This window comes from Platichthys flesus, chromosome 20 (genome assembly GCF_949316205.1).
Source record: "Platichthys flesus chromosome 20, fPlaFle2.1, whole genome shotgun sequence".
Lineage (NCBI taxonomy): Eukaryota > Metazoa > Chordata > Actinopteri > Pleuronectiformes > Pleuronectidae > Platichthys > Platichthys flesus.
In genome coordinates, this window is record NC_084964.1 from 11,664,298 (window position 1) to 11,676,773 (window position 12,476).

Below are 12,476 nucleotides of genomic sequence, written 5' to 3' on the forward strand. Positions count from 1 at the left end.
TCATATCAAATTTCTTTGTCTCCTCACTTCAAATCAGATCAAATCAATCACTGTATTGTGGTATTGTGTTCCTGACAGGCTGATGTTAACTATGACCGTCAGCACAGGAGGTAATAGTATCAGTCACTGTGTACACCAGCGCACATGTCATCAGTTATAAATCTTTAAAATAAAAATGACACACCACTGATGTCACTTTTTCATTTATTATTTTAAGTTTAAGCAATTTAAGTTCAGTTTCTGAAAAAGCATCTCATGAATGTTAATCAGTTATTCATTCAAGCTGCTATGGAGATTAGTTCACATTAGATCGCATTGACATTCATACATTATAAGTCTCAATAGTAGAAATAAGTTCAATTATGACACTTTATTGATATGTTTCTATTTTTTTTCTCTTCAAAATATAAAAAGATAGATCATGAACATTCCATTGAAATATACTTTATACAGTTCTTAATGGGTTGCTCTTTGTGTTCCAACATTTCAAAAATAAAATCCGGCATAAGTCACGACCAGATGCTCCAGTGACCACCTCTTCTCCCCATTCACTCTCCTACTAAGACCGCAGTACAATGGACTAGTACCTAAGTCTGTTTTACACAATTGGATGGCATGTAAAATGAACACATCTTTTATCTTTGGAATGCTTACGTGGATGCATGATGTTCGTCTGTAATATTGGATGCATGTATATCGGTATGACTTGTATGGCATGTGTCGCATTATTTCTAATTAAAATAAGATATTAAAAATATTAGTAAAATCTATTCAGTATGATAACATTTACTCTGTTATTAATCATTTAGTTAAAATCAGAAAAGAAATTTAAAGAGGGGTGTGATTGCTAAGTTGCCCCATGGAGAGCCATTAAGCCACTGTACACACGTGGTTGCAATCATCTGGACTGATGACAGAACGTCTGTGTCTCAGGGAGCGTACAGTAAGTGTCGATCAGTGGCATTCGTGGTGCAGATTGCATACAGTGTCCACAATTAAAACACACACATAAACAACATGTTGAACAGAGACAGGCACATAAAGAAAATACATTTGATGTCATCAATGATGTGTCGTACAAGAACCACACACCAGCTTCTACCTGGAGGACGTGTCATAATATTGTTATTACACAATAGGAACTGTTTACAGTGGCAGCTACTACCGTGTTAAGCATTTTTTGTTATTTTGGTTATGTGAGTGTTACAGAGGAAAATGTATAACTTGGTATCACAGGTTTGCAAACTTTGAGAAAATGAAACAGACTTAGCACTCTCGACATTGTAACTCATTCTGTTCAACATGACTAAATCAAATGGCAGTATTATGCAATAGAAAAAGGAAAGACATCTTTTTTTTTCAGCCTGGCATTGGCAGAGCAGTCACAATGTTGAGAATGAAGAGATGGCAAACTTAACAGCAACAAAGAAAGAAAAGGACAGTGGTACTTGGCCGTAAAAACACACGAAAATACTGCAGGGTGAAGCACAAACCTTTTGCAAGTGTGCGCACCGCCACTAGAAGTTTTCCTCTGAAATATTCATAATCGTCTTTGTGACCATCCAAGCTGTGGTTGCTTAATGCCTTCCAAAACGGGAACAGAAATCGGGAGGTTTAAAAAAAACTAAATCCCACGGACCATTTTTTGCCAAACAGACAAAAGTAAGTTCTAGACCCTGTAAAACCAATGTAGACCTAACACAATACTTGAAGACTCTGTAGTCTACATTACACTATTGAGTCTCATATACTGGTGAGTCTTCCAACTGCAATGTATCAGGAATGGACGGAGGACCATTCAGCTGCCTGAGCTGAGCCCTGAACCAGCAGGGCCTGAAACTCACTTGGAATGCCAAACCAAGGATGAGGTGCTCCGAGAGCACTCAACAACGAGATGCTTTGTATTTCAACAAGACTTTTTGTTTTTTACATCAATCTCCCCTCAGTGGACACTGGTGTCGCTCCTCTTTTCATCTTTTCAACAGTTAAAGTACTTCACTGACATCATTTTGGAAGCTCTGGGTCTTTTTTGATTGGTGCTCACGTAACAGTGTTGTGTGCTGTGATGAGCTGCCAACTAGCCAGCTGGACGACAGTAACTCTGTGGGTAACGACGGATGCAACGACCTGACCATCTAAACAAAACAAAGACGAGCTACCTTGCACACTCATGCTGACACCGCGAGTGCGAGTAGTTTTCAGTTGCCTCTGGGAGGAAGACGTTTTCTGCTCTATGACACGGCACAGTGTTCATAGTTATCAGGACTGGGTTCATGACAAACAATGACAGGAGGCTAAGGGGATATGTCAAGACTACGGGGATAGGCCCCCTTCGAGAGATCATCAAGTCATAACGCATGCGTTTTTTTACACATCACTGTGAGGTGTTCACATTATCGTCGTCTATATACTAGAATTTATTCATGTTATAAAGAAAGTAGCAAAACATCTAAACCCACACACACCATCAACACACCTGAGTCCCTGAACCAGACGCTAACTTTGGAACGGCAGTCGGTTCCATGCAAACCGGAAATCTCTCTTGACGGTTGGCCAATACAGTACGACGTCTCCAATAGTCTCTTATTGATCCTTATTAGATATCAGAACCTGCACTCGTACCCTTATGTTTCAACGTAGGACTGGAGGAACAGAACTGCCTATCCTGGCAAAATCCCGCCATTGGACATCCAAGGCCTTTTTTACAAATCTTTTTATCACTGATGCGTTGAAGATACTCGTGACGCACTCCATCTGCCCTGCTACAATCAGGTGACAACTCTTGTATTATTGCCAAAGAAAAAAAGCTAACCATGAGTACTAATCAAGCAGTCAAAGTTGTGGTACGGAGAGCTGTTGTTTATAGAACTGCTGCTGCTGCTGCTGCTGCTACGGTAGTTGTGCAAATGATTTCAGGAAGGAAAGTGAAAACAAACGGTGAATTGTGACATCCTTTGCGCAAAATGCAATAGTCGGGAAAAGTCTGGATCGATGATCGCTGTTGATTGGATGGTTATAAAATAAACTGCTCAATGCGTCTCAAAGTAAAACAATTGAAACGACTGGAATGAGGAATGTAGGGCAGTAGTAGCAGAGAGATTTCATCAAACAAAACATAGTTCAGGGTGTACTTTGCAAACATACATGTTTCAATATTCACATTTTTTTTTACTTTTCGAAAACAAAATATAGCTCTTCTCTTTCATTATAATCTTTTTTAAAACATGAATTGCATATAACATTTTTTTGAATTCATTTTATATATACTTTTTGTATCTCTAGCACCCTTGTCTTCAACTAAGGGCTTGCAGAAAAGACAGTCATGCAAAGTAGTCATGCTGGTAAACAAAGTTACAAAAATGCATTATCTTTTTTTCCAATTTTTTTTCATTTGTTTATCTCAGCGTCCGTTGTTCGTTATCCCTGTGTCTTCATAGCCAAGAGTCTGTAATCGCTCATTGTCTCTCTTTGTCCACCCCTCAAGACAAAATAATCGCTCCCCTTCCTTTTCTCCCAGGACTTCGACTCCATTTCATGATGCCCAATTTTTCTATTCACATTTGCATCTGATTTTTTTCAATTTTTTTTTATTCATTCCATCCTGGATCTTTTCTGCTCAGAAACTTTTCTCCAAAGCCATGGATAGTTGATTTGTTTATCAAAATATAGATTTGTTCTCTTTGTACACTTCCATCACGCTCGCTCTACTCTTGGTCCATTTCGTCTCATCTTCCCCATTGCCTAAGGGCTCCCCGGGCAGGGGGCCATCCTTAGCTTGACATCGACTTGCTGGCGAAGAAGTCGTTGGCAGCAAGAGGGACAAGAGAGAGATGGGGCAGTATATATCACTGGATTATTGTGCCTAATTGGCAGTGTCGGCTTTTGTGTTAAGGGGGTACGGGTATCTGATTGGTCCCTTTAGAAATGATAGCACAAACTCTCCAGCTAATTGGCAGTTTTATGCGACGTGAAAAAAGTGCCTTTATGGTAGGGTCGTCCTCGTAATTTAGGCAAAACAATATCCTGGGATATTCAGTAGCGACTAACAATTGTCTCTAGTATTTTGTTCTCCTCGAGTCAGTCTTTATACTACTCAAGACTAAGCACTGTGTCAGTCCGACCATGGGAAATATACCAATATTTAAATGTGCATATAGTGGTGGAATGTTAATGGAATTTAAAGGACTATGTTCTTTTAGAGGAATGACTTTGTTCGGAATCTCATCCTAAGTGGAATATCCTAATCTACAGCAAGTTAAAGAAGGTCATCCAGCAAGTGCATGCTACAGGACCTTTGGTATCCCGAGTGGAGTTTTTGTGGGCAAGCCGGCATCAGTACATGAGTGATAAAGAGAAGCCTCCGTCCACCACTTCTCTCACGGGTGCGTGTTTCGGGTGAGTCTAGATGTACAGTTAATGCCATACGTGATTTGTTTGAGCTGATGCTACATGTGCTTCATGTGTGGTGATTATCGCGGTACTCGTGAAGAGGGCAGTGTTTCAGTCTGATAGAAGTGAATGGAAGACATAGGTTCATGCAAGTGCTAAACTTGAATGAGGAATTGTATGAGTGTCATTCGATACTGTGCGTTTGTGATTGATTTCATGAACACTGGAATTACTTATTTTTTTGGAATGTCAAGTGTGAGACCAAACCCATGTCCCTCACATACTTTATCTCTCTCTCAACATATATATATGTTGTTTATTTTCTTCACTGGAAAGGAACCCAGGAGGAAAATGACATCTAAAAGATCCCTTGTATGCATAAATTCCTCTCTCTTTGAAAACGGGTGATGATGGAAATGTAAGTTATTTCCCAGCCAACAAATGCTACAATAAGTTAGCAGAGATGCTACATAGTTCATTCAGTCCATTGTGAAGTGTTTTTGTTTTTTTAGTTTCTTTTCAGGAATTTTTGAAGTTGCGCAGTGGTTCAGCACTGTAGATGGTACAGAGTTGGTCATCATACAAGATGGCGAGTATAGTGTTGTCATCTGGAATGTGTAATCAGGAGTCCTTTCCTCTCCCAAAGTGTGTCAGTGCAATGCTCAGTCAGTTTGCCAGAGAAAGACCAAAAAATACCCCAAAAAAAGACGGCAGAAAAAGAAAAAAGGGTCGGACAGTCGGACAGTTGTCAAAAGTGTGGTCGGAGTTCCAAGAGGCTGCTTTGGTAACAATGTGAGGAGAAGACCATGTGATTTATAAATTCATGATTAACCTCTGGTCTCTCTCGCTTGTCACCCCCAAAAGGATCTCCTTTAAACTGTCCATCCGCGTCACACCCGCCGCTTACGTGGCTCCCGTCGCAAATTTGTATTTACCAGTTACTGACTCCTCATTAGATAGAAGGTGAATGCTAGAAACTTAACACTGTGAAGACAAGAACAGAGAGTCATTAATATTGAGTTCAGAGAGAACACACAGGGAAACTGAAAATTGTGACATTACATGTATCTAGATTGATTTATAGAAGTGCTCGACTAATATAAAGCAATCTAAAGTGATATTTGGGTAATTTGCCAATTACATGTTTTTACCATAACACAGATAGTGTGACTAACATTGTGCACAATATAGGGAAGTAATCAGGGATCACCATTACCTGTAAACTGCAGGTTAACTGTGCATGTCAGAATGAAGTGCACACATTTAAAGTGTAAGCACAACTCTAGCACAGTCTGTCTCCAACACACACACACACACACACAACATCAGCACATATGTTACTGCAGGAGACGAAGAAAGTCAGGAAATGGCGACATTAAAACTTGAAGCAGACAACATTAGAAGAACAAACAACAGACTGGATGAAAGGAGCTGCCAGCCAACTGACCAGAACCGTGCTCCCCCCCTCTGCCAACCCTCAACAAACAGAACCGCCATCTTTACAGGAGGGAATCGTGTACAGAGCTTTTATAAGTGAAGATCAGGTGATTATGATTATTATTCACTATATGGTGTGTGTGTAAGTCAGTATGTTCAAACACTTTCATTTGACAGATATGTACACATCATGGAAAAACACATTTTGGACAGATGGACACAAACAATCACTCTACTCACATTTGTTCCACTTTGTAAAACAAAAACAAAAACTTGGCTGACATCATTTCAAGAAGCTTAACCCCCCAATAAAGCTGTGCACCGAGCAAACACAGGTGTCGATTCGACAAAGTGTTTGCGAACAACGGTAGAATGAGCATTTTTTTTTTATTCTTCGCCAACAGATCTCGAATCACATGTGCTGGCATTACGCATTATTTACTGGGAGCTTAAACACTTAAGTTTTGGTCTCACCCGCTCACAACAACCCCACGATATAAACATTGTATTTCAAAGCAGCTACATTTGCTCTTCCCGTCGGTTCTTGGCTTCCCCCTCTTCTTCTGTATAATTCCACTGTAGTCGTAGCTTGCTCCAGAGTTAAGCAAGACACTGTGCTGCAGTACAGTAAATGTTAGGGATGTAGTAAAGTGAGAGTTAAGGCCCCGTACAATCCTCCGAACAACTATGGCTTACATTGTGAGGAAGAATCAGCTTAGCTAGACCACCAAAACAGTTTTGGCGCTAGACTTTCCTAATACGTTTGTTAAAGTTTAACCACATAATCCATCATTGGAGAGTAACGCAGCAATTATTGTTTGGATATAAAGTAGACTTTTCTGTCTTTGCTCTGGCACCGGTGACGTCCTGACTCCATGCCACAGCAGCCTTTGTGTTGGCACAGGCTGGCATTGTAAAGCACAAGAGCTTACGGGCTGATGTAGGTCAAAGTCACAATATTTCTGCTGCACTATATTGTGTACTGTATTTGTATTCCCAAACTACCATATATATAACATACATATAACAAATGTTATATGAGGTATTGTTTATCCTATTGAAGCTCGTCTTGAGGTCCTGGTTTTCTAACAGTAAAAATACATTTACAAGTAAACTTTGTGGAAGGTGGTGCAAGTTATTATTTACTGTGCACAATATTAACACTTCTGGTCCCTGATGCCAAATTGAATGACAAGTCCAGCTTCTTGATGAAGTCGGATCAATACATTACATTGGTTATATAGTATCAATTGGATGGGTAAAATAAGCTGATTTAACCATCTTCTCCACTTCTTCCTGCATATTTAAAGACCATACTTCAAGTACAGGGTCACATACCTATGCTTTCTAAATGTAAATATGGTAAAAGTCAAAGTTAGTTTATATTTGTATATAACCATACACTCCATTTCAGGATACATTTGCATCAACTGTTACAATATTTACATCTACTGTTCATTTGTATACAGTTAAGTGCATTTACTCCCACATTCCCATGGCAAACAACACAAGTCCAAAGGAAATGTTCCTGTAAGTTGTCATAACTTCTTAATTAATAATAGATTGCTTTAAAAATAACAACAGTGAGTGGAAATATATAATAAAATATAATATAACATAATAGTCTTGTTAGGCTGGTTTGGCACAATAAAAAGTTTAAAACGTTTCTGATGACAAATCATTAACTCTGTCAGAACCAGTTGTTATAAAACCTGCTGCCCGCACTCATAAAATATACATCGATGTATTAGTTTCGTATGACTTTAATGTATTCACATGTTTTGTTACAGATATGTACATATTCAATAATAACCGAGGACCTATTTAGCATTAACGCTGTGAAGGTTTAGCTAGTTAAATCTAGCTCTTACATGAACTCTTAAACTGACATTAGAACCTAAACGGGCCTCACAGAGGCACTTACGACATCTGCCTGTTTTGTTAACGTAAGCAACGTTTAATTCTGAATCTCATAGGTGATTTGCATTGGCCTAAACTATGGGATGCGGATCTTTAAAACTCAACAGAACCACAGTTATGACATTCTTCTCAGTAAATCCTCACAAACAGATTTCCTTCTGCAAATTAAATCACCTTAAAGATTTTCTATCCCAGAGTTCTCCCTACTTATCTCATCATGTTCAGGTTGTACTTATACGTGAAGGAGCTGCTGTCACTGGACGAACAAAGTACTGCATGCTGTTTCAGATATTTTCAGACAACACGGATACGATGTCATTTTTTTGGGGGGGGACATCATGATGGTGAAATATAACAATATTGCGTATACACACAACTACTAGTAACTTCAGTCTGAAAATATGTGCCGTGGCCTTGAAAGACCTGTATCAGATGAAGCCAGTGACTGTGACATAGGATCTATCCTAAACGAGACAGTTACAACCTTTAAAAACCTCTTAGACTCTAGTAATCAAGAAAGCATTCGAGAGACGTGATCGCTGTCATCCTCAATCATAATACTGCATATCTAAGTTCTGAGGGGGTTGATGGGTCTGGAAGCACACTGATTCTTTCATATTTTTTTTTTATAAAATGGCAATCAGGGCCGTGTATTATAATAAGAACAATCTAAACAAATACTCTCCCTTTATACCTGCAAAACAAATGTTCCATCCTAAAGCACATACAGTTGTTCCTCATGATTTCAGGCCTACATTTCTGTGATCAAGAACGAAAAGGACAGTTAAATTAAACTGTATGTTCTCTTTTGGAAAATGTTATTCGAGACAATCAGGTGGTACAGAACGTCAATGCATACAATGAAATACACGTTACCAACACAATTACAAAACAATAAAAAATTGCAGGAACGACATTGAAAAGTACCAGTTACTAGAAATATAAAACAAGACAAATGGCTCATGTCATCGTAACACTTTCAGATCTAGAAAAATCAAATGGGAGGAAGTAGACCGACGACCAAGTCTGTGCATTCGTAGAATAAAAAATAGATCTGCTTATTTACATATGTATGTGCACAGCATGTTTTCCATCATAAAGTAATATTGCATGTTTATTGCATATGTGAATGTATCTTTTTTTGCTCAACTTTAAACACAAGATCTAATGTCATGTGAGGATGGAATATGAGGAAGGTTCTCAACTACAACAATAACCAATAAATTGACAAAGATATTTTTTGAATGATACATTATTGAGGGCAAAGTCATATTTTTTTCATATTTTAACTGAAAGCCAGCATTTAGTTACTTGTATGTGTTTAAGATGAGCAGTTGTACAAAAAAATTATAATAATGGAAGAAAAAAACAATGAAGAAAAAGTCTAACTGATATTTAAAGAAAAACTAAAAAGAAAATCTATTGGATGTGTTTAATGACGTCACATGTTTTGTAATGTTTCTGATATATTTTGCCTACATGCAAGATTTCAAGATTAAGTGATTTAAATTAAAGTGCTTTTATTTGTTTAAACTATACATTTTATTATTGACCCATCCATATTTTCCTTTTAAGTTGTATTTAGATTGCTCTAATGTTTAAGTCAATTTCTAAATACATTGCACTTGGATTCCTGTAAGAATTGTAGGCCTAGGTTACATATTGCATTTGTCCTTGTGAGTTGTCCTTCGAAGGTACCCTCAGGTCATTCATCATCATTAAATATAATATAAATATAATATGATATAACGTGTTCTGTGATCTGATAGCTTTGTTGTGGAAATAAACAAGGCACAAGCTAGTCAGGGAGTCGCACTGAACTGCCGCAAGTTGCCAAATCAAGGGAATAATTTCCAAAAATAAATCTGGTATTTTACTGCTCCATCTGTCGCCATTAACACAGAATTACATGGAATGGTGTGTTAATGTAAAATTTTATACTAGCAGAAAAACTGCTTTTAATAATTTTGCTTTTCTTGATTTAATAAAATGAATAGACCTTTTACTATACATTGTAATGGAATATCTGCATATGGGATTTTATTTAGCAATATATTCAAACAATAAATTCTATTTTCAAAAGTCATGTTTGGGCTGTTCACTTGATAATGGCTCTTATGGTACAATAAATTTATTCTTTTCCACTTAATCTTAGTTTTTCATTTTTTACATTTTACATTGTGATGTCGCAATGAGTTTCTTAATTAATTGTCAGTCTGTTTTTTTAAAGATTTACAAAAAATTATTGACTGTAGATACATAAATATTCACAAAAGACAGAAAGTAGAAATCTTTTCAACATCAATCTATCCATAAATGTTTTTTTGTCTTTGGCTAAATTAACTGAAGTAGCTTGATTCGTGCTCATTTCTCGACGGTGCCGTGAGCTCAGTTTTGTTTGGTCACACGGAAAAAAATGGTCAATGATCAACATACTTAGTTTTAAAATGTAAGTTTGCACGTTTTCATAATTTTTTTTAACTTCTGACCCTATCTTATTTACAAACATTTTAATATATTTTACATTGGTTCTACTAATTTAAAATTAGTGAACCCTTAAAACTAAACATTTGTGTTTGACCCCCATCAGCTAACCTGACGCATGCATCATAAACCATTGGATTCACAAGACAAAGGGTCATTCGTTCTACATTCAAGTTAATTTTATGTTATTGCTATTGTTTTTTGCACGTGTACAATCCAAACAAAGGCTTCGGCGCGATCGGTCCGTAGCTAATCCACTGCGTCTGTTATCCTCCAATCACAACCCTCCTTTCTGCTACAAGATAGACGGGATGGGGGACCGACAGCGGCGCAGTGGTCCCGGGGCCTCGTAGGTTTCAAAGGGGGGGCTAGTAATAGGAGCGAGCCGCAGGGAAGACCCAGCCATTCCTGATATGTTACTGAGACTGCGAGAATTCTCGTAACTTCCCGTTGCTTTTGGCATATCATTTGAACCATCGATTGATACATTAGATTATATCATGTATTGTTGTTTGATTTTGTATGCAAATAAAATAAATTATAGGTGAAATATTGGACATTTATGACAAATGTTCCATATTTGTTTTGTTTTTTTAATTGTAATATTATAAGAAGGAACCAAAAATGAAAAGATTCAACAAGAAGTAAAGAGTATAAATGGAGGATAAGGAATAGAAAAGGTTATCAAATCATAAAACACATAAAGAGGACAAACGAGTAGAGACACAGACAGGACAGACAGGACAGGACAAAACAAGAAAATGCGAGTTATGATATGTCTTTCTTTTTTCACAAAACAGATAAGCAAAAGATTCTTAGATACTACGAAATGTAAAAGCTGCAGGAGGCTCATTGAATAAATCACCCGAAATCGTATCAAGTGAATAATAAAGAGACGATGTTCAGTTGTTTTAGACAATTATTCATCCCAAACAATTACACAGTTTACCATAAACTCACAATAGCAAATACTCAGATGTGTGAGTTGACCACATGAAGTTTCAGGTGAAAAAGCTCAAGCGATAAACCATTAATGAATTAATTTCACTGCATTCGCTTTATAAACGTCCCATTTGCTTTTTGCTTTTTGTTCCTTTAAACTTGTGGTCGACTCGTTTAAAAAAGACCTCCTAACCTAATCCTGTGGTGGAGGCCAGCTCACATGTTGTTTGCAGTGGGAAATGACACACGGGTTAAAAAGGGATACGTGTGCAGGAACAGATTTGCCCGTGTGTCCTTTCCCACTCGTTCTCAGTGTGTAACTCAGCATGCACACAATGAATTTCCCCCCTGCACTGTTGAAAGTGGCCACAGAGAGGGCGGCGCTGTGCTGACGGAGTGTTGTTGCATCAGGTGAAGTGAATAAGAAAAAACACCATTGGTAGGTAGAAGTCCTCTCCCCCAACAATGGCCATCTGACCTATAACGGGTGGAGTTTTACAGTTTTTTGGGGGGGTATGTGTTGTACTAGCTGAAATTTGGTAGTTCTAGTGTGTATTTGTGTCAAACTCCAACCATCACAAGGCCAAAGTCACACAACAAAGAACATCCATTGGTAAAGATTGACACCCTTTGTGCCTTCCTGCTCAAATATACCACAATAATGTGGTGCATATTCGACCCAATCTATATTACCTTATTTGACCAACCACAAATAAAAGTAGCCTTTTTTTTTTGTTTTGGCCATGACCAGCTCGGAGACACTAGCATGTAAAATATAAGTGTTTGATTGTCACCAGGATTCTTTAGGTTGCGTGTCGGGCAAAGATTGCCGAGGAGCTGTCTGGGTTCCAATCTGTGGTGCTGCTTCATTCTCAAGTTCAATTTATTTAAGTTTTTCGATCATATAGTAAAAAATTCCTAACAAATACTCTTAATATAGTTTTTGAGTAAAAAATCTTTTATTAACAAACGTAAACACCTTTAATGTATTTTTTCTGCATTAAAATAACTGTTTTATATATTTAAGATGGTGAAAAACTATTCTGTATAAAAAATAGCCCATCTACAATATTGTGGTATTTACATGTATAACACAGCTCTCATCTGATTTTTTTCAGGACTTTTCATGTGTTCTATGTTTGATTAACAGTGAAAGACAATGTACAGATGTACGTACGTGTTAAGCGAGCTCCAAAACAATAAGGTTGAGAAATCTGTATATGAAGTTACAACTAAAGGTTTGGTTTTTACTGAGAGATTCCTTTGGATCTATTCTCGGTGCTTTGTAAAGCTCAGCATGCAGC

At 37.6% G+C, this 12,476-nt stretch overlaps 1 protein-coding gene across 3 annotated transcripts in view; it reads right to left on the reverse strand.

Annotated features, from left to right (window-relative positions):
* Positions 1–190: 190 nt before the first annotated feature.
* LOC133976178 (potassium voltage-gated channel subfamily C member 1-like) overlaps positions 191–12,476 on the reverse strand; it is a 37,788-nt gene continuing 25,502 nt past the window's right edge. For 2 of the 3 annotated variants that reach the window (XM_062414316.1, XM_062414315.1), the window contains one exon: positions 191–5,373. In XM_062414316.1, coding sequence (XP_062270300.1) covers positions 5,360–5,373 — 14 coding nt within the window. In that variant the 3' untranslated portion in view covers positions 191–5,359. Of the gene's footprint in view, positions 10,684–12,476 lie in introns of all 3 variants that reach the window. The other variant, XM_062414317.1, reaches the window with a different exon arrangement.